At 47.1% G+C, this 25,740-nt stretch overlaps 1 protein-coding gene across 2 annotated transcripts in view; it reads right to left on the minus strand.

Moving 5' to 3' along the window:
- The window catches only part of LGMN (legumain), a 37,316-nt gene that overhangs the window by 4,729 nt on the left and 6,847 nt on the right, over positions 1–25,740 (minus strand). The window contains exons 1-10 of one of the 2 annotated variants that reach the window (XM_019745360.3): positions 23,810–23,966; positions 16,512–16,678; positions 7,890–7,987; positions 6,374–6,455; positions 5,032–5,117; positions 3,359–3,434; positions 2,799–2,861; positions 1,979–2,045; positions 1,023–1,141; positions 846–935 (exon numbers count right to left, since the gene is read on the minus strand). In XM_019745360.3, the coding sequence (XP_019600919.2) occupies positions 846–935; positions 1,023–1,141; positions 1,979–2,045; positions 2,799–2,861; positions 3,359–3,434; positions 5,032–5,117; positions 6,374–6,455; positions 7,890–7,987; positions 16,512–16,649 (819 nt within the window). In that variant the 5' untranslated portion in view covers positions 16,650–16,678; positions 23,810–23,966. Of the gene's footprint in view, positions 1–845; positions 936–1,022; positions 1,142–1,978; positions 2,046–2,798; positions 2,862–3,358; positions 3,435–5,031; positions 5,118–6,373; positions 6,456–7,889; positions 7,988–16,511; positions 16,679–23,809; positions 23,967–25,740 lie in introns of those variants that run through there. The other variant, XM_074327025.2, reaches the window with a different exon arrangement.

A 25,740-nucleotide genomic window follows, 5' to 3' on the forward strand; every position in this document is an offset into this window, starting at 1 on the left:
GCAGCAGGCAAGGCAACATGTTTGAGCACCTAAAATCCACCGATGATGAACTTCAAAAATGCCAGTCACCTTTTGCAAGAGAATTGCTCTTCTTTCATACATGAAAGGCAGCTGCTCCTCCACGGTCATACACCGTGTGGACCAGCATTGTTTCAGCCAGCGGCGACCCTGGGTTGTGCTCAGCTCCCACGCTCATCACCTGTCCCTAGTGACCAGAAGTAGGAAAGTGCAAAGCATCTGTCCAGGTTAGAGCTGAGGGCTGGTCCACGGAGCCGAGCAGAGCTAAAGCTGGAGGTGCCACCTAAGCCCAAGCCACCGGCTGCAACCTTGTCCAGACAGCCCTGCTAAACACACCTATTTACCCACCTAGGTCCTTCTGGACATAGCTGAAGGGGGGAAATGTCTCTAATTTACAGCCAAAGGGTAAAGGTAACACCCTGCAACTTGCAGGGAAGCAGGACCCCGAGAATCCGGGGATGAGGTTCTAGGGGCCACGCCATGGAAGCTGGAGAAGCCAACCCCTCCCTGGGTGCCTGGCCTGTGATTTGTGTTTCGGATGCACACCCTTCCTTAGCGCGTGAGGGATCTGACGATGGAGAACATGGAGATGCAGCGAGGTGAAGGAGCTTGCCCAAAGTCTCACTACTTCGCAAGTCTGAACCTAGCAAGGTCTGAGTCCAAAGCCCGAACAGGGTCCCCAGGATGAAGTGGCCACGAGAGGCTCAGCCATCCTTGCCTTGGCCATTTCTCACCCGGATCCCCTTTCTCTTCAAGACAAACGTTCCAGGTGAGTCAGCTGGGGACTTGAGGGACCGACAGCAAGAGCGCAAGGCTCCGCTGCTCACCTTATTTCCATACTGCATGACGTGGCTGGTGTTGGTGTGGGATTTGACCAGCTGGTACTGCCTGTGGAGACTCTCTTGGGTCAAGTCCTCCTGCAGAAATGTAAACAGGAAAGTCCTTCAGCCATGACAGGCGGATGGTCAAGACCCAGCTGAATAGCAGCCCCTCGAAGGGCTCACCACGTCCGAGTCTTCCATCCAGTTGACGCTGTACCAGTCCCCCAGGTACGTGGACCTCTGCTCATCGTAGTAACAGGCGTAGGATGACTCGTCAGGATTGGCAGCGGTAGTTGCATAAACTAGGAGGAATGAAAGACATGTTTTGGTCACATTTTATACTCTGCGGTGGACTGAACTCGAAGCTCGGGTCTTTCCTTCTTTCCTAGTGTAATCAGTGTGCCACTTAAGTCAGCAGAGGGAGGGCGGGAAGGCATCACTGCAGCCAGCACTGTTTGCGCATGCTAATCCGTCTAAGATGACAAGTGGAAGAAAGAGAGGCCAATTGACAGACACTTTCTGCAGCAATAGGCAAGCGTGCATGCTTACTTAGACATCGAGCTATTTTAGAAGAATGCTGCAAGATTTTAACAGCTTTGGAGACTTAGTTTCTGGAGAAAATTAACATTTATTGAAGAAACAGTTAGTTTTAGATGGAACCTATGCAATAGCTACCATGGGCTCGGAATTGTTCTGGATGGATGTTATCCCTTAAAATGATAAATAAACAGACATAAAGATCCTATCTTTATCCCCATTTTACAGGCGGGGATAACTAAAGGTCAAGGAGGGTAAGTCACCTGCCGAAGATCAGAGAGCCAGCAGGTAAAGTGCCGCAAAGGACCGAGACAAGTCCAAAGACGGTGTAACTTTGGACTTCAGGAGCTTTCAGAACCTGGAAGAGCCCTGTGAAGCTCACGTGCAGATTCCTTGTTCTCTGGCCACAAATCCCCGAGGAGCAGAGGGAGTCCAGAGCTGCCCACACCTATCTCCCTTCTTCTACACACTGGCTGCCCTGGGCCCCTGCTTATGTCGAACACTTGGTTCTTTACATTGGCAGAATCAGAGAATGACCAACTGCACCTCTGAGTAACGTGCTCACCCCACCTGGCTCAGAGGCCAGGGCTCCCACCACCTACCGTTGATGTCGCTGGGCAGGTTGTTCATCATGGACCCAGACTCACAGGCTTCGATGTAGAACACCATCTGTGAGGCAAACGAGACGGTTAGACTCACACCCCGGCCAGGCAGATCTCTCGCCGTCGCTACTTTGGCTCTCCCCACTCTCTTGACCCATTCTGAGGAGTCTTTCACTTTTGTTTACATCTCTGCTGAAAGAGGCTGCTGCCAGAGGCTACAGAGCTGTTGTCATATACACCAGAAGGACTCAAAATGTAGTCATCATTAACACAATAAAATGATCTATTAGCTGAAATAATGCAGAGAAGACGAGCCACAGATACTGTCCCACGCAGGAAGACAGTACGACGGCCATCTTTCCACGTTACTACCGTGTCCACGCCCGAGCTATGCAGTTTCTATAACAGATGCCATGGGGCGAGCGAATGCCAAGGTGAAAACAAGATGATGGTGTTTTCCTCCCCAACTGCCCCAAATTGGTGACAGTTCTAGGACCATTAGCCCTCAAAGTGCGGTTTCTGGACCAGCAGCATCAGTGTCAACTCAGAAAAGGCAAATTCTCAGGCTTCTCCCCAGACCTGATCTGGGGGTGGGACCCACAGTCTGTGATAACAAGATCTCCAGGGATTCTGATCTAATAGCTAAAGCCCGAGAATCAGCAAAGGTTCATCCTGGGAAACCAGACTGACCAAAAGGACACCCTTCCAGAAAACACAGCTGCCCAGGGTTAGAAGGCCGGTCGTGGAACCGCGGGCTCTGCTGCCACACGCTGCCCGCCCCACAGCCATTCCCCACAGCCACCCCGGGCGCGGATGTTACCTTTTGGTACATCTTGTGTTTGTACATGTAACGGATGGTATGATTCAGGTCCTTGACATGAAGCTGAAAGGTAAGAACACTGACATTCAGACCGAGATCTCAAGAGAAACCATTTGCTGGATAACCCATTAATAAAGTCTCCTATGGATGCTTTGTAAATTCTTATTTACCTATCCTGGAAAGAATCATAGTGAACAGCATATCCCAGAATGTCATCGCAAGGGTTTTGTTCACGTTTTAAAAGGGGAAGAGAATGCGCTTCCTCACTCATTCCTTTGTCCAGAGCATTTCAGAGACAGTGTTCTATCACTGCATCTAGTGCAATGCTCCCAAGCCCTGGGCAGCGACTGATGCTGGGATATGAAAAGAAATGCAGGGAAAACCTGCCAGAAGAGATGCCTCTGGACCGATTTCAAGCTGCTAACGGTGCCCCCACACTCACCTGCCACACGTACCACCCTGGTAGGACATTAGAAACCTGTATCACAGGTTTCATGTCACCACTGAGATTTTGTTTTCCATTCTCCTAGTTTGCCTGTACAATGTTAAGAAAAACTCACATCATCATTAGGAAAAGCCAGTATTCCAGTAGCTCCGTGATCAGTGAAGTAAACGAACACGTGATCCCGGGGGCCACTGCCAAGAGAGAACAGACAAGAGTCAAAGTCGACCGTGTTCTGTTTCAATTTCTCCTTCCATGTCTCTGAAAAGTTGCCCTTATCAAAAAACTAAGAAGAGGGGGCGGCCGGTTAGCTCAGTTGGTTAGAGCGCGATGCCCTTAACACAAGGTTGCCGGCTCAATCCCCACATGGCCACTGTGAGCTGCACCCTCCCCAACTAGATTGAAACAACTACTTGACTGGGAGCTGATGGGTCCTGGAAAAACACACTTAAATAAATAAAAGTTTTTTTAAAAAAAACTAAGAAGTTTGAGGATTACAGTCTCCCGACCAGGTACAAAAAGGAACGTATCGCTGAGTGCTATTCTGAGCCACAAGGCATATCCTAGAGCCTTGGAAATCTGAATCACAGCCAGGGGGGAGGAGAGACCTTGGTTGACAGACCAGGTGTGATATGCATAGTGGTCCTTTGGCAATTGGGTCTCATTCCAGGTAGCCACACTCTCTCTCCAACCAGATCTCCCCAAAATGAACAAGGAGGCAAGGACACACAGCCAAACATGGTCCTGCAGCTCCAACTTCCCCTGCAGGCCCCTCGGCCTGTACACAGCCTGGGACGCCCACCTGCCTCCTCACCAGGGCTTCCACTCAGAGGGCACTGCTTCAAGGTTGCAGAGATGTGATAACTCACTTGGGACCAATTTGCTTCATCCCACGTAGATATCCATCTCTGCTCTAACTCACACCGGCTTACTTGTGCCTAGGTTTCCCCTCTAGCTTGACAGGAACAGCGCCATGTGCCAAGTACCTGAGACTCTCTGAAGGCATGCTATTAAAAACCTGACATCACATAGAAATGCTCCATAAACTTATGCTCCATAAGCTGACCAACAAGACAACGCTAACCCACAGCTGGCAGGCAAGCCTGGGGTTAGTTTTCCCCAGACGAAGGTTAGCTGTGTCCTGCTGAATGGTTCCTCCCCACTGCGCTGACCTGTGGTCAGAGCACATGGTCGGCGGCAGGACAGGGCCCTGCAATCTGACCGGCCGCAGGGCTTCCTGCCTGTCTCAGCGTGTTCCTCAGGCAGTGGAATGTACCACCACTAGGATGCATGGACGACAAAAAGCAGTGGATTTAAGTGACGGGGAACGTTTCATTAAGAATGAAGGACCCCGGGGCGGCTGGATGGCTCAGCTGGTTAGACCACGAGCTCTCAACAACAAGGTTGCCGGGTCAAGTCCCACAGGGGATGGTGGGCTGCGCCCCCTGCAACTAAAGATTGAAAACGGCGTCTGGACTTGGAGCTGAGCTGCGCCCTCCACCACTAGATTGAAGGACAACGACTTGGAGCTGATGGGCCCTGGAGAAACACACTGTTCCCCAATGTTCCCCAATAAAATTGAAAAAAAAGAATGTAGGACCCTGAATCATAGTATTAATTTGGTACAGAAATGGGCTGCCAAACGAAGCCGTCAGTCTTGTGGAGCCTGTCTTAAATCAGCTGTTTCTCATGGTAAACAGGCCAGGAGCCAAGAAAAATGCCTGTTTCAATTCTCCATTCTAAGGTGTCAGGTCATTCAGGAAAGTATGACAGCCATAAAGCAGACTTTACCTCTTCAAGACCTTTCCAGATCCTTTGCCCTTCACTGCTTCTGCGTCACCTCTCAACACAGCAAGAAAATTTTGTGGGGTGACATCCTACAAAGAATGGGGAGATGAAATCAGATGCAGCTGTCATTCCAACTCCAAGCGTTTGCTGAGTCTGGAGTTGACCCAGGCCACCAGCTCACACATCTCCAAGGGCTCAAGGTTTAAGAACAAACATTTCAGAACTAAGAAAGACCCAAAACATGGTCAGTGTTTCTGGGGCATGCGCACGACCTTTTCTCAAATATCACCTCGTCTTTGGGTGACGGCAGCTAAGCAAGCCTGCCATGCCTTCCTGACCATTATAAAGTCCATGTGGAGAAACACAAAGAAACTGGTCAGTGGGGACAAGTGGCAGAGGAAAAGCGTACCACCTCAGGGAGACAGCAAAGAGGGAGCAGAAGCGTCAGCACTGGGCCCTCCGCTTTGCAAGCTGCTGCCTGAAGGGAAGAATCCCAAGGATATTCGATGTACTTAAATGAGATTTTGTAACTTGATACCAGATCATTGAAAAATGCAATACAGAAAAGCACAAAGGAAAAAAAGATCACCAAACATCCCACCACTTAGATTCCAGACATTTCCTTATATAACAATATAGAAACAATTTTGTAAAAATGGGATGCTTACATTACACGTATGATGTGTACTTGAATTTAAAAGAGAAAACTGAAACTGAAAGAACTGCTAAACTTCAGATAAACATTCCCAAAAGATCCCTCTGATATTAGTTCCTAAAAGTTCATCAGGAATATAGGTTCCTAGAAGATCCCTCAGATACTAAGAAAAAGAAGACGATGAAAACTGTGCAGCCGAAGTCATTATGGTGCTTTTAAAAACGTGTCAATTTATACAGTCTCAACTGGAAGGGATATAATCATCTGAAAGTGATATGCAATAATAATAATTAATGAAAAAGTATCTCAGCAAAATCCGGACATGCTTTGCGCAGGGTTGGTGCTGAGAACTGATTTTCGGAGAAGAGTCCAGATAACCCCTAATCATATAAACAGCAACACCTCAGGAAAACCAGAGATTATCTGAGGACATCTGTTATCGGCTTAAAGTATAAGATACTAAAAACTAAAAGTTGGTACTTACTTACTTCCACCATTACCCTTTTATTTTCCTCTGCTTTCTTTTAGAATGCTTAGAAATTACTCTTTAAGCACCAATCTTACTACCAACACAAAACACTGACCAGGAATCAGCCTGGTGAGGTTCTAGAAATGCAGTGCACAGAAGAGGGAAAAATCACCATGGAAATGAAAAGAACCCCCGCCGGCAGCCCGCCCACGCCCCCTCACCTCGCCAGTGTAGTCCTTCAGGACTCCCTTGTACACATCCGAGCCATTGGGCCTGTTGATCACAACTCCAGGAGTGGGGTTGCTGAAAATCAAAGGACACAAGTGAAGCACAAAATCTGCCTAGTCTCTGAAATCTCTCCCTTCAAAACCACGTGGGGCCGGCCCGGTGGCTCAGGCTGTTAGAGCTCCGTGCTCCTAACTCCGAAGGTTGCCGGTTCGATTCCCACATGGGCCAGTGGGCTCTCAACCACAAGGTTGCCAGTTCAATTCCTCGAGTCCCACAAGGGATGGTGGGCAGCGCCCCCTGCAACTAAGACTGAACACGGCACCTTGAGCTGAGCTGCCCGCCAGATGGCTCAGTTGGTTGGAGTGCATCCTCTCAACCACAAGGTTGCCAGCTCGACTCCCGCAAGGGATGGTGGGCTGTGCCCCCTGCAACTAGAAACCACAACTGGACCCGGAGCTGAGCTGCACCCTCCACAACTAAGATTGAAAGGACAACAACTTGACTTGGAAAAAAGTTCTGGAAGTACACACTGTTCCCCAATAAAGTCCTGTTCCCTTCCCCGATAAAAATCCTAAAAAAAAAAATAAACAACAAAAAAAAAAACACGCCCCTGTTATGTATAAAAATAGCAATGAGCCATGTGTGTTGGACACACTGCTCACTGCCCAAACGGTCACCAAGTGTTAGTGGTTTCAGCAGCTGGGGGATCTGGGACATCCCACAAGTCGAGTTCTAGGCAGGAGCAGTGAAGGGCTGAGTCCTAACACCCAGGACAGGGACCAAGGCCCAGGTGTGCCTGGCCTCCTGCTGGAAGCCACACAGCATCTCGGGGGCGAGATCTCAGAGCAAAACGACTTGCAGAAATAGGTCAGAAGACACGGATTTAATACAAGAGCTGAGGCGTGAGAGCTCAGAATGGATTCTGAGCTGTCCTGTGACCTTCGTCGGGGCCGCAGCAGGGAGACAGAGGAGCTGGGGAGACTAGCGCTGGTTGAGCTAACTAAGTACTCATACTTGCTGTTCCTGATCTCCTCGAGAAATCAGGTAAGCAGCATGAGAGAATGATGTGTACAATTAGAGTCAACGAATAACAAATGTAAATAGATATATGAAGAAGGGTAGTGGAATCTAACCTACAAACACGCCTTCTCCATACAGGCCACTGAGGTGGGGTCCCCTCTGTGCTGTCTACCTGCTCGGAGGGCAGAAAGAAGCCCTGCAGAACCCAATGACGAGTTCTCCAAGCTGAGAAGGGACTTATGCTTTCAACCCGTCCAAAGCAGCAGCCCCAAACATCCTTCAGCACCCACTATCCATGTCCCTGCCACCACCAGGGAGCCCCGAGTTATGTGCAAAGCCCTACATGAAGCAGCCCTGGGGAATTTCATCTGTGAGTCTGTTTATACCCTCATGTTGGGCTATTCATCGAAGGATTCCTGAGAGTCTACATGCATTTATTTAAATGTCCTGAAGTCCTTCGCCACCAAGCTGAAAGAGCCCCATACTTACTCGTCAGAGTTGGCAATGTCATCATACATCATCACAATGATCTGCTCGTCCGGAATCCCATTGCGGTGAACAATCTGGTAGGCGTGGCACGCATCTGCCTGGGAGAATATCGTCAAGTGAGACTTTGCCCAGGAGGAGGCCAGCTTCGGAGTTCTAACGAGCAACATGTTCTTTCTCATGGGAGCGGGCTGTGAATCATTCCCTATTGGTTGGGTCTTTAAGTGATTTTAAAACACATACATTTATACCTTTTCAACTCGATTTTTAACCGCCACCCCATCATCCAAGCTCTGATTCATTAGGCAGTTAATGTTTATGCAGCACACACACATACACACACGCACACCACCACATCTACCGGTAAAAAGGGCTTTGGAAAGAAAATCAATATTATGTCAGATTTAACCTACCCCTATGATGAAAGTGGAAGTCAGCATACACCACCACCCCCACTGACCTCAGTGACAAATCATCCTATTATTTTATTCCTGTCAGAGGCAGGTTCATTTAAGAAACAAAAACAAAAAAGACAAAAAATCTTGGGACTAAATCTAACAAAAAAAGTGCAACACTTACACACTGGAAATTATAAAATATTGTTAAGGGAAATTAAAGAAGATCTAAATAAACAGAGACATCTCACATTCATGGATCAGAAGACTTAGTACTATCAAAATTTAAGGAAAAAAAAGATCAGCAGGCTTTTCTGAAGAAATTGACAAGATGATCCTGAAATTTTAACAAAATTGCAAAAGACCTAGAAGAGCCAAAAATATGTGAAAAAGAAGAACAGAGGTGGAGAACTTTCACTTCCCGATTTCAAAACTACTCAGGGGAAAGAACACTCTTGACAAATGGTGCTGGGATAACTTGGATATCCACATTCAAAAAAGGTGACTGTAGGGCCTCACTTCATACCATACACAAAACTTAACTCAAAACGGATCACAGACTTACATGTAAGGGCTAAAACAAAGCTTTTGCAAGATAACTTAGGAGAAAATCTTTGGAACCTTGAGTTAAAACTGCAAAGATGTTATAGATGACACCAAAAGCATGGTCTATAGAAGAAAAAAAAATTGATAAGTTGGAAATCGTCAAAATTTAAAACTTTAGTACTTCAAAGATACCATTAAGAAAATGAAAAGAACTAAGGTTGAACACTGGCACCTTGAGCTGAGCTGCCTCCCGGATGGCTCAGCTGTTGGTTGGAGCGCGGGCTCTCAACCACAAGGTTGCCAGTTCAATTCCTCGACTCCCGCAAGGGATGGTGGGCAGTGCCCCCTGCAACTAAGATTGAACACGGCACCTTGAGCTGAGCTGCCGCTGAACTCCCGGATGGCTCAGTTGGTTGGAGTGCATCCTCTCAACCACAAGGTTGCCGGTTCGACTCCCGCAAGGGATGGTGGACTGTGCCCCCTGCAACTAGCAACAGCAACTGGACCTGGAGCTGAGCTGCGCCCTCCACAACTAAGACTGAAAGAACAACAACTTGAAGCTGAACAGCACCCTCCACAACTGAGATTGAAAGGACAACAACTTGACTTGGAAAAAAAAAGGCCTGAAAGTACACACTGTTCCCCAATAAAAAAAGTCCTGTTCCCCTTCCCCAATAAAAAAAATCTTTAAAAAAAAAAAAAAAAGAAAATGAAAAGACAAACAACAGAAGAAGAGAAAATATTTGCAAAACACATATCTGACAGAGGACTTGTATCCAGAATATATAAAGAACGTGTACCTCAATAAGACAATCAACCCAATCAAAAATAGAGAGAAGATCTGAATAACTATTTCACTTAAGAAAACATATGAATGGCTAAAAAGCACATCAAAAGATGCTCAATATAATTAGTTATTATGGAAATACAAATTAAAGCCAGAACGAGATACCACAGCCAGACAGACAATAACAAGTGTTGGTGAGGATGTGGAGAAAACGGAACCTCCATTCACTGTTTGAGGGAATGTAAAATGGTGCAGCCACTTTGGGAAACAGTGTAACCTTTTCTTAAAAAGTTAAACATAAAATTTACCATATGACTCAGCAATTCTATTCTTATATATCTTATCTGACTAGAGAAACAAAAACACTTATCCATGCAAACAGACTGCACACAAGTGTTCTTAGCAGCACTGTTCATAATAGGCAAAAAAATGGAAACAACCCAAATGTCTGTCAACCGATAAATGGACCAATAAAATGTAGTCTGTCCATACAATTTAAGACTCGTTGGCAATAAAAAGGAATAAAGTACTGACACATGCTACAACACAGATAAGCCTCAAAAACACTATGCTAACAGAAGCCAGACATAAAAAAACCACGTTGTATGGCTCCATGGATATGAAACGTTCAGAAACGGCAAATTTATAGAGATAGAAAGTATATTAGTGGGTGCCTGGGGCTGGGGACTGCAGAGGGGCCCGAGGGGTCTTACTAGGGAGACGGAAAAGTTCTCAAACTGATGTATGGTGATGTTTGCACAACTTACTAAGAAACCATGGAGTTGTACACTTGAAACGGGTGAATTACATGTGATATGCAAAATACGCTGCAATAAAATTGTACTTTAGAAAGGGCAGGAGCAGTGTGTCCCGTTAGCGACTCCCACACCGCGTGGACTGCTCACCACCACCCTGACAGGCAGGTGCTTTCTCCCCATTTCACAGATGGGGACCAGCTCGGAAAGGGCTCAGCACTGGACCCGTGCCTTGTGCCCTCTTCCTCGCGCACCAGTCTCCAAGTCACATCGTGATTCTCTCCTGGGCCCTTGGAGGTACTTGGTTGCCTCTAACTTTGTTAACTCACAGGGGTTCTTTGTAAGAGTCAAGTATTTACTGGCACTCAAAAGAAATAAAAGTAGGGTTAAATTAAGTCAAATAATTTGGAAGTGGTGTTGAAGGCTACTTCAACAGGAAGTGGTATTGAATCACTTCCTTTGAACACATGAGACCTATAAGCATTTTTCCCCTTAAAAACAGAAAAGCTATATGAGGTCACATTTGAGAGGAGAGTATTGAGTAAGACTTGACCCTCGGGACTACTGAACAGAGATTGTCATGGCTCAGCTTGTTTCACGTACGGGAGGAGTTCTGACAGGCTTACTAATACACCCCGTGATTTCCTGCTGCAGGCCTCTGTCTTGACACGGTCTGCTCCTGCTGCCGCCATCTCAGGCCAACTGTCAGTGAAACAACGGGCTTAGAACAAAGACCCAACACAAGCGGCACAGCTTGGTCACGGTCACTGTGAAGGCATCCACTTTCCAGCCAGGAAGGAGCTAAGCAGGGGTTCTCACTGTCTGCTCCTCTGGCAGGTGTGCACGTACCATCACCTCGAGATGCATGCTCTGAGCGCTGCCCGGGGGGGCCAGGGTCAGCGGCTTTGTAGGGGTGCCTCAGTGAGCCCAGCACCAATCTCACATCTTCCAGAGGGAATCGGAGCTTTAAAGTGAGATTATGTTATCTGTTCAAACGAATAGGTAAGCAGGTAAGCGGACAGCAGCAACGACACCTGAGGTCTGCGCTAGTCCAAAGCCCACGTTCCTTTCTGATCCTGTGCTGCCTCCGGCCTGTACCAGCACAGCCCTCCTGAACTAACTGCGTCCCCTAACTCAGTCCGCTCTGCCCTCCCTCCACCCTAATCCCTTCCTACCATGCCCTCTTTAAAAGTGTATTCTTTTTTTTTTTTTAATATGTGATACTTTGCAACAACACGGATTAACCTCAAAACGTTATACCAGGTAAAGAAGCCAGACACAAAAGATTGCATATTGTACAATTCCATTTGTATGACGTTTCTAGAAAAGGCAAAACAATATAGACAAAAAGCAGACCCGTGGCTGCATGGGGCAGGGACAAGAGCTGGAACTAACTGTAAATGGGCATGAAGGAACTTTCTAGAATGATGGAAGTGTCCTAAAACTAGACGGTGGCAATGCTTGCACCACTGTTGGAATTTACTGAAAATCACTGACCTACACAATTATAATAAGTGAACTGTATGACATACAAACTTATGCCTCAAGAAAGCTGTTTTTAAACAGCAGTAATTGCACACATTTTTTAAAATATATAAAATGAAAGGTGGGCTTTCAGAAATGTGATGACTCTGCCACTTGACCCTCCATCGTCGCATGTCTTCCTTCCAACTCCAATATGCACAAGTGGCAGACTTCTCCTCTACCTCTCTGCGCCCACTGAAACCTGCCGACCTGCCTGCTCGGCCCCAGGACACAGATGCTCTCACAGCCTACCTGGGAGGAGGGGTGGCCCCCTTCCTCTCCACTACACCCCCAACTCAAGGAGAGCAGAGGGGGGTGGACATCAACACTCTTACAGCTCCTCTCCTCCTGCCAACACAACACCAAACAGCTTCCTCCTTCAGAGCCCCCAGTAACGACCCCAAACCCCTTGCTCCTAGTAACACCTGGCTCAGACCTGCCTCGCCTCCCAATTCCTGGCATCCTCAGTTCTCCTGAGTACAGTGAGCTTCACCATCAACCCACTTCAACAATCACCCCACTGCCCTACCCAGGCCTTCCATCTTCCTTCTCCATGTGCTCGAATCTCTCGGTCCTGAAAGAAATGCTCCCCCAGCCCCATTCCTCCCTGGTGACCTACTTCTTTTTACCTTCACGAGCCTGTGGGAGGACAGAGTGTCCACTGTCACCACATGCTGCTTGCACTTCTTCGGGACCTCTCCCTCTCTTTTCCCCTCACTGCAGTCTGGCTTCCACCCCGCCCCTGCAGAAACCCACCCTCACCGGGCCTTACCCACCCCACACTCAGGACGCGGGAGGCAGAACAGCCCACCAAAGTCACCGCAGACTGAACCCCTCTCTGTCATCCATGAATTTCCAGCCCAAAATGGAAACTGAGAAATCCAATTCAGTCAAAACAAAACACGGTTAAAATAACCATCACAACGCACTTAGCTATGATTTAATCGTGCCTGGTGTCTTCATCTTCCCTAAACAAACGCGATTTGTGATCACGAGTGCTGTGTTAATCCAAGAAAAATGTAAGCCTCCAGAAAAATGGAAGTTTAAAAGTCTGTTTAGGTTCTAAGGGGAAAGTTCTTTTAAATGCTCTCTAATTAGCCTCCAAAGTGGATAAAGAGAGTTTGGCAGCTGGCTGGGAACAGAACCAGGCCAACAGGGAGTGGGGCTGAAATCAGTGGTGACTCAGCAAACGAGTTTCCTCTCCTGCAGCCTAAGCAGCTTCATTCTCCCATATTTAGGGACAAATATTTCAATCTGTGCCCACTTCTTTTGCATAGCTTCCCTTTAGTCTATCTCAATATTAACTAGTTTTCCCCAGGGAAACTAGCAACACTCAAGGGGGGAAAAAAGGCTGTCTGGGAACAAAGGGTAACTGGATACCTATACTTAATAATGTTTAACCAACTGTTTTTTTAAAGCTGGTTGTACACAAACCAGGGTGGCTGATGAATCAGCCAGCTGAAGATCCGTGATCTGTATTGAATACCTTATCTTTCCAACTCGGGTAGAGAGGGAGGAGACTCAGGTTGCTCCTGGAAATGGGTCAGGTCTGTGGTTAAGTATTAAAAGCAAAAGGAATCATATGTTATGACAACAAGGTTTTAGTCAAGCCAAATTTCCTATTTAGCTAACATACAAAAGCCATTCAAGAAGTAAGTCACTCAATAATCATCGATTTTAGAGCTGGTAGGGGGTTCATCTAAAGCAACTCCTAACCTAAGATGAAAACTGACACCCTGGGAGGGAAACGTGGGTGAGGCACTGCCAGGCCATCAGGAACAGAGTCTAAGCCTGCGCTGTGCAGTACAGCGGCCACTGGCCACATGTGGCAATGAGCACTTTAAAGGTGGCCAGCCTGCCCTGAACGCCACGCGAGTATAAACACACCCTGGATTTTGAGGACTTGGTACAAAAAAAAAAAAGTAAGGTATCTTATTACCAACTCTTAATATTGATTACAAGTAAACTGATGAGTTTGGATATACTGGGTTAAATAAGATAAACATTACAGTCACCTATTTTTTTTTCTGTTTTACTTTTTAAAAACGTGGCTACTAGAAAATTTCCCATGACACACGTGGCTGTCCTATCAGACAGCGCTGCTCCAGAGCTAGTTGGCCTGTGTTTGAATCCAGGCTCAACCACCTGTCACCTGGGCCACACGGGTGAGTGCTGACCCGTTCTGTGCCTCAGTCCACTCATTTGTAAAGAAGAAATAAGAGCTGGATCTATTGTCTGTCAAATGAGTTCATCTGTGTAAAGGGCTCTTAGAAGAGAGCCTGCATGTGCTGTAATAGCCTATGCATCTTGTTTCTGAGAATTAAAAGATGAAATTACTTTTTAAACAACAACTTTATTGAGATATAATTCGCACACCCTGAAAGTCGGCCTTTTAAAATATACAACCCGGTAATTCAACTATTTGCCTAACAAAATGAGTTATTATTATGTTTCACACAAATATATATGTACAGCCCAGTGGTTTCTAGTATATTCACAAAGTCATGCAACCCTCACCACTATCTAATTCCAGAACATTTTCATCATCCCAAAAAGAGACCCCAAACCCATTAGCAGTCATTCCCATTCTCCCCTCCGCCCAGACCTTGCCAACTGCTAATCTGTTTTCTATCTCTATAGACTCCCCTATTCAGCACATTTCATATAATACAATATGTGGTCCTCTGGGACTGGCTTCTTTTATTGAGCACCACGTTGAAGTCTGTATCAGTACTTCATTCTTTTTTTTTTTCTTCCCTTCTTCTGCCTCCCCCCTACTCCGGTTCAAGCCGTTGTTTCTCAGTCTACTTGTGTAGGACACGGCTCCCTGGCCCATGCGGGTATTATGAGCCTTGCGCTTACCGCACCACCCCCCCTTCTGAGGCAGTCATACACCAGTTGTCGGCTCACAGCAGCTCACAGCAGCACACGCTGGCTGCCAGCCACTCACGCTGGCCACCAGCTGCTCCTGGCAGCACATGGTAGCCCACAGCAGCCCATGGAAGCCTATGGCAGCTCACGCCAACCTCCAGCTGCTCACCAGCCCAGCTCCAGGGAGAGCCGTTGTTCACAATCTTAGCTGTAGAGGGCGCAGCTCACTGGCGCATGTGGGAATGGAACTGATGAACTCGGCAGGAGCATGGCGCTCCAACCACCTGAGCCACCAGGCGACCCCACTGCCTTCTTTTTTATGGCCAAATAATCTCTCCTTTTATGGACAGACCACATTTCCCCTTATATGGCTAGACCATTTTGTTTATCCATTCATCAGCTGATGGATATTTGGATTGTTTCCACCTTTTGGCTATGATCATTCAAGTACAAATTTTTGTGTGAACATATGTGTTCATTTCTCTTGGGTGTATACCTAGTAGTGGAATTCCTGGTAATCCTATGTTTACCTTTTGAGAAACTACCAGACTATTTCCCAAAGCAGCTGCACCATGCTACATTCCTATCAGGAGGCTGCACTTTTAATGTATTTACAGATGTGGATTCTTTTCTCTCTACTTCCTGCCAGGATGATTTGGCAGAAATGCCAGGAAGGATGGGAAGGAGGGTGCAAGGGGAGAGCAGCAGGGCTGAGGCATGGAGGGCAAAGAGCCCCAGGCTTCAGTCATCTCTGCACCCCAACTTCTGTGTGGCCTCAGGCAACTCACTTCCTCTTTAACTCTCAGTGTCCTTACATACACAATGAGATGTTGTTGACCAGTGAGTCTCGATTAGGGATATCTAGCAAAGGCTTGGGACATTTTGGTAGTTACAGTGGGGTGGGTGATGCACCGGCGTCTAGTGGGTAGAGGTCAAGGACGCTGCAACACCCTACAATGTACAGGACGTCCCCCACCCCACCCCCACCCCATGCCAAAAATGACCTGTCAATAGCACCACAGTTGAAAACTTTGCATTAGATTGAGGTGGCCCCCCCATAATGGCCATTTTGAGGAACTACCAAACTGCTTTCCAAAAATAGATGTACCATTTTATAATCCCCCCAGCAACATATGAGAATTCCCTTTTCTCCACATCTTCGCCAACACACATACTTTCGCCAGTTTAACAGGAGTATAGATGGCTTTTTAAAAAGTAGGTCCTAGGGCCGGCCCAGTGGCTCAGGCGGTTGGAGCTCTGTGATCCTAACCCCGAAGGCTGCCGGTTTGATTCCCACATGGGCCAGTGGGCTCTCAACCACAAGGTTGCCGGTTCAATTCCTCGAGTCCTGCAAGGGATGGTGGGCTCCGCCCCCTGCAACTAAGATTGAGCACAGCACCTTGAGCTGAGCTGCCACTGAGCTCCCAGATGGCTCAGTTGGTTGGAGCACATCCTCTCAACCACAAGGTTGCCGGTTCGACTCCCGCAAGGGATGGTGGGCTGCGCCCCCTGCAACTAGCAACCGCAACGACCTGGAGCTGAGCTGCGCCCTCCACAACTAAGACTGAAAGGACAACAACTTGACTTGGAAAAAAGTTCTGGTAGTACACACTGTTCCCCAATGAAGTCCTGTTCCCCTTCCCCAATAAAATCTTTAGAAAACAAAAAAAAGTCTGTCGTATTAACAATGTCAGGACTGTTTACAGAATGCCAGTGTCATAGAGAAAAAGCCCAATCACTTTCTTACCTGGTGCCTATAATTATACCAGCCATTTGAACCTGCGACAATGACCACCCAGTGCTTGCCTCCGTCCTCGGGATCATCTATGAGGACAGCACCAATCCCCAGGACCAAGCTGAGCCACACAGCTCCTTCCCAAATCATCCTGCACCGTGGAGTTCGACTGCAGAAACCTGAGAAGAGAACGGCACAGTCAAGCCAAAAAGGAAGGACAAGAACAGAAGAATATCATTGTTGGCCCCTGAGAAAATATCACAGTAAATGGGTCAAAAAAGATAAGACCATTTAATCATCAAACAGAACATGCTGAGGGTATAAAAATGCTGACAGAGTGGAATTTTCTTTTCAGCTCTGCTGCCCCTTGCCCCAGATGGAGAAAGTTCTTTGGGGGAAACTTTCAAAGTTTTTGTCACAACTTATACTGCAGCAGCTAAAACTCACCAACAAAATTCACTGTATTAGAAAAATGTCTACCCATCCTATGCACTGTTTGCAAGAAAAGAATATACATGTAATATATGCACAGAAAAATGTGGAGGGCAGACATAAAATATAACGACAATTCCTGCTGGGAGGTAGGTAGAATTAAGGATGATTTTCTTTTCCATATCTGTCTCTTTTCCTACAATTAATGCATATTACTTATACAATGAAATGTGTCAAAATTCAGCACATGTTCCATATAAACACCGAGGGGCAATTTATAAGTTTGTGAGCGAGCTATGTGGATAAGCAATCGTCAAACATTAGCAGCCCAAATGAATGTCTTTGAATGACACAACCCATTAACATGCATTCTGTGCAAAGGCAGGGAAAATATTTTAATCCTTGTTTTCTAGGAAGGGGAGCGTGAAGCAAGAGAGAAGTGACTTGCCCAAAGCCCTCGACAGTTAGCTATGGCCTTCCTGCTGCTGCATGGTTTTGCAGCCCAAGACTATTCCTTAAAAAAGTACCGTGTTTCCCTGAAAATAAGACCAGGTCTTATATTAAGGTTTGCTCCAAAAGACGCATTAGGGCTTATGTTCAGGGGATGTCATCCTGAAAAACATGCTAGGGCTTATTTTGCGGTTAGGTCTGATTTTCGGGGAAACACGGTACATGCCCAATTTTATACTCTGTTGCCAAAACTTTAAATAAAGCTTTAAAGCACCAAAGGCAGGACTAAGGCTGAGTCCTGGCCACCGTGCATTACTCAGATCAGACCCTGCCCTGCGTCCCAAATACGTTATTCTAAAAAAAACAGCCTTCCTGAGACAGAAGCCAGGCCTGTCACTCCGAGATAAGAGGAAAAACCGTCTTTGAGATGTAGGAACTCAGAGCAGAACAGTCTGCGAGGCTGATCTCTGCCTCCGACGCCATTTGGCAAACAGTGCTGGTTCACTCACTCCCTTTTTCATTCGCTCACTCATTCATTCACCACCCACCAAACAACATGCTGGGCGCGGGGGAGGCAGAAGGGACAGGACAAAGCGTCTGTCCTCGCAGAGCACCAGCCAGCTAAGGCAGGAACCTCCTCTCTACCGAAGACACCGACCCCCACACTCCGTACGCAGCACTGGGCTAAAACTAAAATGGTGGCTTTGCCTCTTAAGTGAGGAAAACAAGAAACCTCGAATCTGCTGAAAGTTTAAAAACCCAAGAGCACCTCAGGCCAGTGCTTCTCCAACTTGACTGTACACCCAGATCACCTGGGGGTCTTGTTAGCAGATTGTGATTCGCTGGGCCTGGGCAGGGCCTGAGACCCTGTATTTCTTTCTTTCTTTCTTTCTTTTTAAGATTTTATTGGGGAAAGGGAATAGGACTTTATTGGGGAACAGTGTGTCAATCTTAGTTGTGGAGGGTGCCATTCAGCTTCAAGTTGTTGTCCTTTCACTCTTAGTTGTGGAGGACACAGCTCAGCTCCAGGTCCAGTTGCTGTTGCTAATTGCAGAGGGCGCAGCCCACCATCCCTTGCGGGAGTTGAGGAACCGGCAACCTTGTGATTGAGAGCCCACTGGCCCATGTGGGAATCGAACTGGCAGCCTTCGGAGTTAGGAGCACGGAGCTCTAACCGCCTGAGCCACCGGGCCGGCCCCGAGACCCTGCATTTCTGACAAGCTCAAAGAGATGGCCGGCCAGGTCTAATGTAGCAGGCAGGCCTTTTTGCTAACCCTGGCGGCCTCCATTCCACATCTGCCCCGAAGCCCAGCATCCCGACACTGCTCTATCCCCACGATGTCTCCTCCCAAGGACTCAATTCCTAATCAGTAAACTGACTTGGGCCAAATTCAGGGTTCTTGAGCTCTGTCACAAGGTCCATGGATGGATGGGTCACTTCAGCAAGGTGTCCCACATTTGTTTTTACGATTATCCTTACACGGCCAAGTGTTCTCGTTGGTTTAGTTTTTGTTTTGTAGTATGGTGCATAACAGAAACCAGGGAACAGATAGATGAGGGCAGCAGACCACGGCCAGAACCTCCCCGATCTGTTAATGTGTTAACGTACACCTGAGGAAGCTCCCCCATGTCCACCAGACCTGACCACAGTTCACCGTGGGGCTGGGAGGTAACAGGAGAAGGTGCAACTATACAAACGTTAGAACGTTAGTGAGGTCGGGCAAGAGAGCCAAGGAGCAAAAGCACCCCATCCCCAAAGCTCCCCAGCAGCCCCCACGAGGGAGGTGTTACAGTGATTACTAAGGTGATGTCCCAGCAGCCTGCTGGCTGGGCTGAAGCCTCCCTGGGAAGCCTTCCCCAGTTAGGGGATGGCAAACTTTTTCTGGAAAGGGCTGGATAGTCAATATGAGCTTTGCAGGGCATGCCATCTCTGTCACAACGATTCAACTCTCCCACTGTATCGCGAAAGCAGCCAGAGACAATCCGTAAACCAGTGGACATGGCTGTTCCAATGAAACAGGTGGTCTCTTTGGTCCGCCCTAGGGAGTGAGTCTGTGCCCTCAGCCCACATGACAGGTACAGCCTGGCTGGTGTTTTATTATCTTTCATTGACAATCATTAAAGGGGCTCCCTGGTTTGCACACCAGTCTCTTCTGAGTTCGGTTCGTGTGACTTAATCCCGAAGAGGCTCATTCCTCTGGAAGCAGGTGTGTGACTTCTACCCTTCATATTAGGGACAAAAAAATGAATAAAATACTAGAATCAAATGGTTGGCCTGACTGTGAACAATAGAATGAACACTCCCGGTTAAACTGCCTAAATTAGCAAACAACACAACAGGTACTGGAAAAGCAGCGCCAGGTTATTTTTAGAAATTCAAGTTTATCTTTCACTTTTCTACTAATATACCAGCAAGTTACTCCTCAGTGAGGAAAAGGGCCCTGTAAGTACACAAAGATGCTTTCGTAGGTAACATTTGGCAATAGTTCTCCCTTACCATTTTTTTTTTCTTATAAACACAGAATGTGGTTCCTTGAACATAATGGCAAGTTAAAAGCCTCATAGTATGACACTGATTGGAAAAAAACAGCCTTCCTGAGACCACTTAAAAAACACATACACTAATCCTATTTTGGGAAACATTGGGGCCTGGGTGAAGATGAGATGTGAAAGTACTATCATCATCCCATTCCCCTCAGCAATGAATGAACACGTCTCAAAGCAATTGGCCTCAAATAGCAGTTTCCAGATCAGCGATACTCATGACAAAGTCACAAATAATCTTGCAGTATGCCTATTATTCTGGTTTTATCAAAGTGTAAGATCCATGAAGAAGTAAATAATCCCTGCTAAACTAGCTCTGCATGACTGCTATGTTTGCAGTGTACCAACCCATCCACCCAACAAATGGCCTGAGTACCCAGCAGGGGCTCACGCGCACTAAACAGGGAACCAAATGGACAAAACCCTGCCCTACGCTGACCTTTTAGTGGGAAGAGACCAGTGAAATGCGCGTACACGGGCTGTCAGGTGGTGAGGAGCGCCTGGGAGAAATTTAAGGCAGGAGAGGGAGTCCCAGCAGGAGCGTGAAGTATCATCTTCAAAAGTGGAAGATTTTAAGGACGTGATGGAGCCTGCCTGTTTGTAACAGCAAAAAACACTGGAAGCAACATAAATGGTCATCTACAGGGACTGTCTAGTTAAAATATTATGATACATCCTTATAATGTGGTCCTGGGACGCTTTTAAGAAGAGTAAGGCCAAGCATGGAAAGATCTCCAAGGAGTACTGTTAGGGGATATGTTTTCAGTCTGCTAACAGTTTGCGGAGGAGAAAATGATCCAGAGAGTTGAGCTCTCACCAGGGGAGAGAAGAAAATCTCCCCAAGAGTAATGTTGCACAGGGTAGGAGAGGGGGTATTTGTGGTGATATGCTCTGAGCCACGCAACGTGAGGGGTACTTTACACACGCCTCACATCAGCCTGAGCCAGTCGCATTACTCCCTTCAGACACTTGAGAAAACTTTGGCTCAGAGGTAGAGAAACTGACCGGAAAGTGGCACTGCTGATGTGACACAGATCTGACTCCAAAGACTACTTTTTCCACTACATCACCTTGCTTGTCATAAAAGAGTTGTCGAGGTGAACATCGGGGAGGCCCTGTAACCACACTTGGGGCCCAAGGACAGAGCAGCCTCTGCACTTCCCATGGTGCCCTTCTAAGGCACTTGCGGGCAAACCATATAAAGAGTTCTTCTCTCAGAAGAGCCCATCAAAGTGGGGCTGATTCACACAAAGTCAAGGTGAACGGACAGGCCTTCAGGACAAAATTTCACCACCCTCCAATGATGAATTCTCTCCTGTTCCCTCTTGGTCCTAGGACTCTCTCAGGTTACAAGGCTACACTCCATCTGTGATTCAAAGGAACAATTCTGCTTGACTTCAAGAAATGTACCATCAAGTGGGGTTCGATTCATTTGGGAGGTTTAGGGCAGAGTACCCATTCGAGATAAACTGTCACCAACAATACAAGAAATAAGGTCACAGTCACATAACTAACAGTGTAGCAGAGTCAAGTTCAAACCCAGGTCTGACACCAAAGACCACACCTTAACCACCGTGGGGTGTGACCTCTCACTGCCATCTCTGATTTGCTACTGGATCTTGGTTACAAAGAGTGAAACTTCAAAGCCAAGCTAGATAATGACATCTGAAAAGAGCCTTCCAAACCTGAATGCCTTTGATCCTACTCTGCTTTCCAGAGGTTTACAATAAACTCATGCAAGTGGTCCCTGGCTGACAACACGCAAGAGAAACAAGGACAGGTGACAAAGATTCCCCTCCTTGCCAAACTTGAGTCAAGTTCCTCTGAGCCCTCTTCCTAACCAAGCCTTGAACCACTGAGCTCAGTTTTGGCAAAAACCCCGTGAGAATCCCTCACCTTTGATATCTAATCAAGTTCCTCTTAGTGATTTTCCAGACACTGACCCTCTCACACTGCCTGGTTGTATTCAGAGTTGAGCTCAGTTCTATATTAGAGTCTCTCTCCCTAATGAAATAGGTGGAATATAGGAAAACCTGTCTTGCTGTTTTTAATGTCCATTATAAATAGTGTTGTAATAAACATCCTAGCACTCCTCTCCTTGTATACAAATGTCTGTTTCTCTAAGCTACTTTCTAGAAGTGGAACCACTGGGTCTTAAGATACCTGTTTTGCTAGTAGCTATACTGTTCTGAGGTACACTTCCACTAGCAGTGAATCTTTTCCTCAAATATCTAACATCTCTTGATAACATCAAACTTTATCATTTCTAATTTGATAGATAGAAAGTGATCTAACTATGGGTTTAATTTGCATTCCTGAGTTACAAGAAAATTTGAGTCTTATATGTTTAATCATTCTGATTTCAACACCCTTGATACATGTGACAATTTTTGCATCATAAATGAGGATTCAAATTACGGTCTACAAAGCAACTTCTGCAGTTTAAAAAAAAAAGACAGGGCATTTCCTCAGATAGTCAAAGGTTGGAAAACCCGAGGGACAGAGTTCACGTCGATATTTTTACTGAACAATACTGGGTATGGTGTATTCCACCTCCATAACAGCTTACAAACTCTTCTCTGCCTTCCCACTCCAACTCTCTTTAAAACCCTCAGCAAGTCTCTAGGGGAATTACTGCAAGGAGCGCCCTAGCATGGCCTCTCTCCAATACTTTTCTACACTACAGAGTATCTAAGATACACATCTACTGAATTCAGTTTTCAGGACAAAATCCAAATCTCTTACGGCAGCACAGGAGGCCCAGCAAGATGGACCTCTCTATTCTCATGGCTCCTGAAATCCACCACCCATGGGAAACCCCTTGCTCCTCCCAGGCTCCAGGCTCCACCTCCAAAATCATTGTTCTTTCCAAGCCTTCACTCTGCTGTTTTCCAGGTGAAACGTTCTTCTCCTCCTTTATCTCACTAGCTCCTGCCCATCTCTCAAACTCCATTCCAGCATCCCCTTCTCGGCCAAGCGCTTGGGTTAGATGCTGTCCCTGGGCAAATCTGTATCCTGGCCCTTGTAACATTGGAAGGCTTCACTGTATACTGCCTCTCTCCTTTACGAAATAATTCCAGCTCAAAAAGCTTAGGAAGGCTCAAGAAACGTTTGCTAACGAATGCGGCCCCACGGTGATGAAAATTGGGCTGTACTACTCCACTCACTACATACTACAGGGCAAGTCTCAAACGCTGGGCATTTATTTTCATCTATTAAACAAAGCACCTGACACCAACTTCCTTCTTCTGGCCTCCAGATTCTACAATTCTTGGCATGCAATAACCCATATGCGTGTAACCTCAACTCCAATAGTTAGGGGCAGGGGACCAAATCCAGCTAACTTTCACTTCCATGGTTAATGTGAATCATCCTATAATCCCCCAGCTCAAATCTCTGAGAACGAGAGCTTCCTGACTTCTCACAAGGAATGTTTCTGTAAGTTTGAGAATTTTTGTTGTTGTCCTTCACAGGCCTTCCCCTTAGGCGACGGAGAACTGACTAGAAATGGGTGCAAACCTCCGATTTAAAAGCATCAACAGCCTGAACTGTTCCTAGATTGTGAAAGTCAGAACCAAGCCCCAGAGACCCTGCGGGCCTTCCCTGGCTGTGGGACTTCGGCAAATGCCCTCTCCTCTCGCGCTTGTTTCTCCCAGCGCTTGGAGGAGGAGCCGGGGCTTCCAGCAAGAGCACGCCCAACAAAAGAGAGCCCACCACCACCCCGCAGGACAGCGGGCGGAGAGGTCGCAGGGTTTCCCTACATCGTTTCCCGAAATTCGCAGAGTGCAAAACGATTATTCACAAAGGGCCGGGCGGGGGATGAAAATCCCGGCCGTGAGGCCAAGAGCCTCGGCAGACGCGCGGCCCTTGGCCCCGGATGTTACCTCTTGTGGCTGACCGCGACGGCGATGGAGGTGACAGGATCGTGGGAAACCCTTGCGGCGCGCAGACTCAGGCGAGCCACCTCCAGGCGTCCGCCCTGCAGTGATTGCGGCGCAGCGCCCTCCGTCTCTGTTTTGAGGAGCGACTGCACCGCGGTGATTGGTGAAGCTTCTCGGCGGGGCTCGGCGAAAGCCAATAGGAGGCGGGGACGAGGCTGGCGAGCTAAAAGGACTACAAGTCCCAGCGTGCAGCGGCGGGGGGTTTGGGGAGGCGGGTGCCAAAGATACTAGGGTCAGGGGACTAAGGGTGTTTGGGAACCAGAGGCGTAGTGATTCCGGAAGTGTCCATCACAGGATGAAAACCAGCGCGCAGAGCACTTTAACGTGTGTTCCCCCCCCCCCACCCCCCACCCCCCGCCCCATCACCCAAACTTCGTTGTGAGTTCGGTGGTCTGAGTGTGGCCTGGGTTTGGGAATCTTTAAAGAATCCCCTGGTGTTTGGGGTGTGCAAACCCGTTTAATCCTTCTAAGAACCCTACGAGAGGTAGGCATTGTTACTGTCAGGCACTGTTATTGTCATCCTGGCTTCACAGGTAGAGCAACTGAGAGATTATATCGGGGAGATTAATTTTCTTAAGGTCACATACCTCTAAAGTGGCCGAGGCAGAAGTCAGACCCAGGCAGTCTAGTTCTAGAATCCCGGACTCTTCTTAATTCCTATGCAATGCTACTTCTCAAATGTTTGTTATGATAGGGAACTGGAGAGAAAAGTGAAATACTATATATACAATGCCATGTGATAGAGAACAGTAAATTGGATTGAATGGAATTGATTTGAGGGAATAAGTTCAATCCTGCCCAAAGACATCAAGGGCAAGATCTAGGATGACATTCATGAGTTGTCTCACTTGACCTTTTATAATCTTTTTTTATAGTAAGTCATGGGTCAGCAAATTTCTCCTATTTTTGTAATGAAAGGTCTTTGAGAATAGGACCTCGCCCATTAGTTTAGGTGTTATCTTTGGCTGTTTTTGTGAACACGGCAGAGTTGAATAGTTACACGGCAGAGTGTATGTGAGAAGCCTGCAAAGTCAAAAATATTTATGGTCTGACCAGTTACAGAAAATGTTTGCCAACTACTCTGGTTAAGTAATTGGCCCAGGATCACACCTCGGAAGTGACCGTGAGCTTCAAGCCTAGGTCTATCCAAGTCCACAGCCAATTCTCGTGACCACTATGCTTTCACAGTCTTCCTCAGTGGGGAGCATGAGGAGTTCCTTCAGCCATTCATTCAATAATGTATTTAGTGGATGTCCCTTATGTGCCAGATGCAGCTGAGTGTTGAGAGAACTAAGATTCTCTTCCTTCCCCTTGGGAATTCACTGTGTGGTAAGAGAGCGCTTAACCACTCCCTTAATTCACCCAGAATAAATGGTGGCTTTTGGCCGGTTAGGCTTTCACAGTTGAATAAATATGGTGACCTGATGCCAGGCATGTTGAGGCAAACAAAAGTCCGGGGACAGAACCCTTAGTCTCCCTCAGCAACAGTGGGGGCCGAGAGCCCAGAGTGTGGGATAAGAGATGGTGGCTGGAAGTCGAGGACCAATGGGAGGTTGCCATGGTGATGGTCAAATGAGCCTCAGAAGAGGCTGCAAAGTGGCTACAGTAGGCCAGCCAGAAGAAGGAGGCTGAGATGAGAGAGGCCTGGAGTGGGAAGTGGGTGCACATGGTGGACTCTGCCATCAAGCAACCTGGATTCAAAATGCCAACTCTACCACTTGCAAGTTGTGTGACCTGAGCAAGTTACTTAGCTTCTCAGTGACCGGGTTTCCTCAGCTATAAAATGTAAAACACAGCACCTATTTCACAAGGTCTCTCTGAGAGTTAAATCAACACAGTGCTTAGCACTAAGTTTGTGCCCCATAAATATTATC

The sequence above is a fragment of the Rhinolophus sinicus genome, chromosome 3, assembly GCF_057876585.1.
Source record: "Rhinolophus sinicus isolate RSI-liver-muscle chromosome 3, RSI-T2T, whole genome shotgun sequence".
Lineage (NCBI taxonomy): Eukaryota > Metazoa > Chordata > Mammalia > Chiroptera > Rhinolophidae > Rhinolophus > Rhinolophus sinicus.